A 7,450-nucleotide genomic window follows, 5' to 3' on the forward strand; every position below is an offset into this window, starting at 1 on the left:
TAAAAGAAATCCACAAAACAAGATAGCGTAATGGATTGAAGATGGCCTGAGCAAGAACACCTTAGTTGGCCTCTTGGTATGCACAACCTCAAATTGAAAAAAAAAAAAAAAAAAAACCCCCATAAAAATGTCAAATTAAAAAAAAAAGCATATCATATTAAAATCAAACACCTTAAAAATAAATGTTATATAATATACACACAACACATAATATTTATGTATTACTTTACACACGCAATGCGTGTGCGTTACCACTAGTTACTATTATGTAAGAGACGCTTTTAGTATGCCACAAAAATATAAAATATATAAAAAAAACATGCCATAAATCGCTTCCTTTCTCTATCTCAATTTCTTTTTTTTTTTTTCATTTAACTATTTTTTTTATTTTTCTCTTAATTTTTGTATTTAATATATAGTACAATTATTTTATTTGATAATTTTAATTAAAATATAATTTTATTATAAAAGAAACGAATTGTTTTTAGCATAACAAGCATGTTCTCGGAGAGAAAACCGACCTCACAATTTAAGGTGGATAATGGCCATTACCAGTAAAACACGCACACACCGCAACTGTATGAATCACTATTCCATTTTCACCGTTGCAACCATAAAAGCAAACTCACTCGAGACTTCTTTTTACTGAAATCTTTCGAGTTTTAACAGCCCTTTTCTACGAAATCTTGGAATTTCATTGGCGGAACGTAAGATTCTATGCTGTAAGGTGAAAAAAGCAACGTGACAGGCAATGGGGCCCGAAACTACGCTGCATTTATCCATCACGGGTTGCAAGAGTACAACGTGTTTACTGTACACATTATCTTGCATTTAATCTCTATAAATCTCACTTCTCAAGAATTTATGTCACAGCAAATCAATGGCCACTGCAAAGCATGCCGCTTTCCTCTGTTTCTCCATACTCTGCGTCGTCCTGTGGAGTTCCAGGCCCATTTATGCTCAGACAAAGCCCGCATTTGCCTGCGACATTGCGGCAAATCCGGGGCTGAAGAAATTCAGGTTCTGTGATACGTCATTGGATGTGAAATCCCGGGTTGATGATTTGGTGAAAAGGCTCACGCTTCAGGAGAAGATAGGGTGGATAGTGAACACTGCAAAAGGAGTGAGTAGGCTTGGGATCCCGAATTACGAGTGGTGGTCTGAGATTTTACATGGGATTTCCTTCATCGGGCCGGGAAGCAAGTTTATGGGCCCGGTTCCGGGAGCCACTAGCTTCCCTCAAGTCATTCTCACTGCAGCAACTTTCAATGTATCTCTGTTTGAAGCCATTGGGAGGGTAATGTTGTATTCTTTTTTACTGGCTTTGATATTTTATCATCTTTCTTCAAGTATCTTCATGTTTTATAGGCTATCTTGGTTGTATTTGTGGTGATCTGCTGAATTGGATTTCTGAAAAGAACATCCCTCCAGTGTGTATTAGTCTGTTTTTGAGTTCGATTTCGACTAAATTTCGGATATTTGAGTTCTTTCTCTGTGGGTTCTTGGTTCCAGGAAGACTGTTTTAGGAGAAGGTGCAGATGTAATTCTCTCCTGCATCAATGGCTTCTTATTCACCGCAAGAATTGTACAATTATGAAACTTATGGGTTTAGTTTGTGCTGGTTGGGGGTGGTTGGACTAAATTTATGTATCTTTAATCCGTCCTTTGCCAAGTTTTCACTTGCATTGTTTCTTTTAGCCATAAATGTATTCAGATATAATTGTACAATAATGAAACTTATGGGTTTAGTTTGGCTTTTACTCTTACTCTATGAATTCAAGGATATCTGAGTTCTAATAATTGTATTTACACATTAATTTTAGGTATTTTCTAATTGTAGTACACTATTCAACCCAACTATGATGCTATGTTACTGATGTTGTTATGTAGATAATCAGATCGTGACAATGAAGTAGTCGAGTTTAAAGCAACAATTATTTTTAGTTACTTTTGCGAAGTAGGTGGACTCCACATTATTGAAGTTTTAATTATCATATCACTTTACCTTCTTGCTTTAATCTTTGACTAGTGAAAAAGATAATCTTGACCTTGAAAATGAATTTGATCTGATCGAGACTGGTTAACAGCAGAAACAGATCACAATCATGGCTAGCTAGGTGTGCTTTGTGACTCTTCATTATATAGTACACTAGCTGGTTGTTACTTGTATGACCTTTTACGCAAACTTAGTGAATCGGTGTATTTGGCTCGTGTAAACATCGAGTCAATATATTAGAAGAAACTAATACAAGAATTGATGTGGGAAGATTAATGGAAAGTTCCTACTTCGTCCTGAAAATATTTGATATTTGCAGGCGGTTTCAACTGAGGCTAGAGCAATGTACAACGAGGGATTGGCCGGGTTGACTTTTTGGTCCCCTAATATCAACATATATCGCGACCCCAGATGGGGGAGAGGCCAAGAAACTCCAGGAGAAGACCCTCTTCTGTCCAGCAGATACGGGGCAGCGTATGTGAGAGGCTTGCAACGACGAGAAGATGGCAATAAAGAAAAGCTCAAAATCGCGGCTTGCTGTAAACATTACACGGCTTATGACCTCGATGATTGGAAAGGATTCCGGAGATACAATTTCAATGCTATGGTAGTTGCTTTGTGATGCACTGAAGTTTTTAGTACTTCGGTTTGATGTTTTTCGGGTTTTTGAGATATAAGATCTTAGTTTTTTCTGACTAATTATAAACCAGGTATCGCAGCAAGATCTTGATGACACTTACAATCCCCCGTTCAAGAGCTGTGTCCTGGATGGAAATGTTGCTAGTGTGATGTGTTCTTACAACCAAATCAATGGCAGGCCAACATGCGGTGATCGTGAGTTGTTGTATGGTGTGATTCGAGGCCAGTGGAAGCTTAACGGGTGTGTATTTATCTGTTGGAAGCTGTCTTGAAATCGAAAATTTAGACCATGAATTTGTTGCTGATGATTTTGCTTGCTGCAGGTACATTGTCACAGATTGTGATTCTATACATGAGATGTTCAATGCACAAAGGTTTAGAGCAACACCAGAAGAGACTGCTGCTTTGGCTTTGAACGCAGGTGTGCTTTTTTGTATGAGCAACTTCTATGAAAATTCCATTTGTTGGCTGCAAGAAAGTGTTGAAAACGCGACTACCGATGTCCTCGTGTTCACATCCATGGGTTGGATTGTCTACACTGAAAATCTATTTAGCTGCCACTGTACCAAATATTGGATCTACCTTTGTCATTTCTCCTTGCCGGCTGCCGCTATCTTAACTCTGTTTTTCATCTGGTGAAGACCTTAGCTACATGCAATGGGGATATGACAATCACTTTCTTGATGCAGGATTGGATCTCAACTGTGGAAGTTCCTTGACAAATTTTACTCAAGGTGCAGTAGACCGTGGACTGGTAAATGAAACGGTGATTAGTAGAGCCGTCTCAAACAATTTCGCAACAATGATGAGATTGGGATTCTTTGATGGCAATCCTAAGAACCATCTTTACGGAAACCTTGGAGCAAAAGATATCTGCACCCCAGCAACACGAGAATTTGCACGGGAAGTTGCACGACAAGGGTTTGTTTTGCTCAAGAACACCAAAGGGTCACTGCCCCTATCCTCCACTGCCATCAAGAATTTGGCTGTAATTGGCCCCAATGCTGCTGCAACCGAAGCCATGCTAGGCAGCTATTTTGGTACTCGTAACTTTTCATTTTGCTCTTTCGAACGTTTGGATAAAATGCAGCGTGTTTCATCTAGTTTACTTGCAATTTTCAGGCGTACCGTGCAAATACACAAGTCCACTGGAGGCCATAAAAGCCTCAGTTTTCAATGTACTGTATCAGCCTGGCTGTGCAGACGTGTGGTGTGCCGCTCCTCAAGTAGAGGATGCCAAGAAAATAGCATCGGAGGCAAACGCTGTAGTTTTAATCATGGGTTTGGATCAAAATATCGAGAGAGAAGCTTTGGACAGAATGAATGTTACTCTACCAGGGCAGCAGGAGCTTTTGATTACAGAAGTTGCGAAAGTTTCTAAAGGACCTGTGATTCTTGTGATTATGAGTGGAGGTAGCCTGGATATACAGTTTGCAAAAGACAATCCCAAAATTGCTAGCATTCTTTGGGTTGGTTACCCGGGCGAAGCCGGTGGAGCTGCAATAGCAGATGTAATTTTCGGGCTATGCAATCCAGGTATCGTTTCCGGAAGAGGCCTTATATCAAAATACTGCATTTTTCTGTAAAGAATTTCACAGTGAAATTTGCTGAAAAACTGTATTCTGGTTCATTCATGATGTTTCAGGTGGAAGACTACCCATGACTTGGTATCCACAATCATACGTCGAGAAGGTGAACATGACTAACATGAACTTCAGACCGAACCCGGCAACCGGATTCCCTGGTCGAACATATCGATTCTACAAGGGCAAGACCGTCTATCCATTCGGATATGGACTAAGCTACTCAACATTCAATCACCACTTAGTTGAAGCCCCCGAGTTCGTGACCATGCCATTAGAAGAAGCACACATTTGTCGCACATCAATATGCAAATCCATTGATGCTTTGGACCGTAACTGCAACAATCTAGCATTCAACATTCGTTTAGGAGTCAAGAACACTGGAAAATTCAGTGGAAGTCACACTGTTTTCTTGTTTTCTAGCCCACCAGAAGTGCACAATGCACCTCAGAAACAGTTGATCGAGTTCGATAAGCTGCATCTGATGCCACAAGAAGAAGGGGTGGTTCAGTTCAAGATCGACGTTTGCAAGCATCTGAGTGTGGTGGATGAAACGGGCAAATGGAAAGTTGCCTTGGGACAGCATATTCTACATGTTGGAAGCCTGGAACATACCTTGAATGTGAGGATTTAAAAAAAAAGGGTCGATTATTTGCTTTTGTATTTGTTTTCTTCACCTCTCTTTTCATCTTTCCTTTTTCTCCACAAGAGAGGAAAGAGAAAAATATATTACAAGATTATAAAACAGGTGAAGAAATTGAGTCAATTATTTCAATTGTAACGACTTTATGTTACACTCGTTTTTCTATGAAACCGAACAAATTGGATTATATTTTACTATATGTTATGTTGGTTTGAGCAAAAATATTTGACATATTTATTTCAACATTTTGGAATATTGGATCCCCAACTTGTGTGTGGGGGCTCTCACAGTCACAGCACACATGCAACGGGATTAATTTTGGTAAGAACATTTAATTAATAAATGGATAGAATAATTCAATTATAATTGTGTAAGATTTGAACTTATTAACGTTTTTATGTTCCACATTTGATAATTTTAATGATTTATTTTTTCCGAGTTTAAAATTTAATATTTGGAGATTATTAACAAAAAAATTTTATTAATAAGTTGATAGAATAATTCATGCTAAATTAATGATTAGCCAGACTAAACATTAAATCTAAAAAAAATTAATTAGAGGGTTAATTTTTTAAATATTAAATTGTTGTTAATTTTTTTAGATAAAATAATATATATAGTTTAATTCTATAAGTTAATTAATGAGTTTAAAATTACCATTGAATTATTAATTTGGAAAAATAAATCATTAAAATCTTCAACTGGAGAAGCATAAAAAAATTATTAAAATCAACTCTTAACTAATTACATTGAATTTTTCTATCCACTTATTAATAACAAGTTTTGTTGCCAAAATCAATCCCACATGTTTTGTTGGGAGTTCACACAATAGGGATCCAATTCCCAAATTTTTTAATTCAAACTTATTCTAACTTGAGTAATTTTCGTTTGATGGATTTCTTATATTAGAACTCTGATTTTTTTTTTTTGAATAATATATTAGAACTCTCATATTGGAAAAGAAATAATTCCTTCATTGATTAATATGTTAGAACTCTGATATTGGAAGAGAAATAATTCCTTCATTGATGAAAAATAGATGAAGATACAGAGTACAATTGAATTCAAATATAATCGTTAATCTCTTATATATGATATACAAAGATTCTATCCAACACTTTGCATCTAAGCGTGTCACCAAACTCAATCTTGTGTATGGGAAGCTTCGATCTTATCCCATGGGTTTTACCCCATGGGGTAGGTGAAAGTTTTTCATTGGTCCAATCATGTGGGTCCTACATCAATCATGTGGGACCCACATAATTTGTACCAATCATGTGTTTTCACCTATCCCATGAGGTAGGCTCGAATTATCCCTTGTGTATGACCCATGGCCCAATCTTGTGTATGACCCATGACTCAACTTATTTAATACTCTCCCTCAATATGGAGCATGTATATTATGAACGCCCATCTTGAACAGTAATGTGCGCAACTAAACAGGTAGCAAAGATTTAGTAAACAAATCTGCATGCTGGAAATTCAAAGAAACATGGAGAACTTTGATGATGCCTCTTTGTATCTTTTCACGCACAACATGACAATCGATCTCAATGTGCTTTGTTCGCTCAAGGAAGACTGGGTTGGAATCAATATGGATAGTTGCTTGACTGTCAGAAAACAACACCGTAGGTTGAGGATGAGAGATATGCATCTCTTTGAGTAGAGAAAACAACCAAACTAACTCACAAGTGGCGTTAGCCATAGATCGATATTCTGCCTCTGCAGATGATCGTGATATCGTCTGCTACTTCTTGAACTTCCATGATATTAGATACTCTCCAATAAGTACACAAAAACCAGTAACAGAGCGTCGTGTATCTGGGCAAGAAGCCCAATCTGAATCTGAGAAGAAAGTGATCTTAAGGGGAGAAGAGGAGCTATAGAACAACCCCTGCCCAACCGTGCCTTTAATATAATTGAGCACTGAATATGTAGCCTGAAGATGTGTGTCCCTCAGGTTAGCAACGAATTGACTTTAACTTGTTCACTAAGTAAGCTAAATCAGGCCTTGTGATTGTAAGATACAATAGTTGTCCAATCAATTTGCGATACACAGATGGATCAACTAACAACGTCTCACCTTCATCACAACTAAGTTTCAAGTTAGCATCCATAGGAGTGCTGCACGGTTTACAACCAGTGAGCCCAACTTCAGTCAATATATGAAGAGAATAATGGCATTGGCAAATGGATATACCTTGCTGTGAACGTGCCACCTCTAGCCTAAATAATATCTCAAATCTCCCAGATCTTTGAGCTTGAACTTGCTGTCCAAAAATACTTTCAATTCATCCGCTTCATGTTTGTCATTTGTGGCAATGATAATGTCATCCACATATACTAATAAAACCAAGAAAATGTTCCATCGCTTTCTAACAAACAAAGAACTGTCTACATACGATTGTTGGAATCCAATATTCACCAATGTGGAAGAGAATTTGGAAAACCATTTCCTTGAGGCTTGTTTAAGCCGATAGATAGACTTGTGTAATCTGCACACTGCATTATCTGGTAAAAACTCTCCCTTTCGTTGATAACCCGAAGGGAGATACATATAAAATTCCTCAGATATATCAATGACCGGCT

At 37.6% G+C, this 7,450-nt stretch overlaps 1 protein-coding gene across 1 annotated transcript; it reads left to right on the plus strand.

Moving 5' to 3' along the window:
- Positions 1–637: 637 nt before the first annotated feature.
- On the plus strand, positions 638–5,048 carry LOC140860296 (beta-xylosidase/alpha-L-arabinofuranosidase 2-like). The gene is made up of 7 exons (XM_073263238.1): positions 638–1,297; positions 2,316–2,603; positions 2,707–2,876; positions 2,959–3,056; positions 3,325–3,675; positions 3,758–4,171; positions 4,281–5,048. Exons 1-7 carry the CDS (start codon positions 881–883, stop codon positions 4,850–4,852), a joined length of 2,310 nt encoding a protein of 769 aa, XP_073119339.1. The 5' UTR covers positions 638–880; the 3' UTR covers positions 4,853–5,048.
- The last annotated feature ends 2,402 nt before the right edge of the window (positions 5,049–7,450 follow it).

This window comes from Henckelia pumila, chromosome 4 (assembly GCF_033568475.1).
Source record: "Henckelia pumila isolate YLH828 chromosome 4, ASM3356847v2, whole genome shotgun sequence".
NCBI lineage: Eukaryota > Viridiplantae > Streptophyta > Magnoliopsida > Lamiales > Gesneriaceae > Henckelia > Henckelia pumila.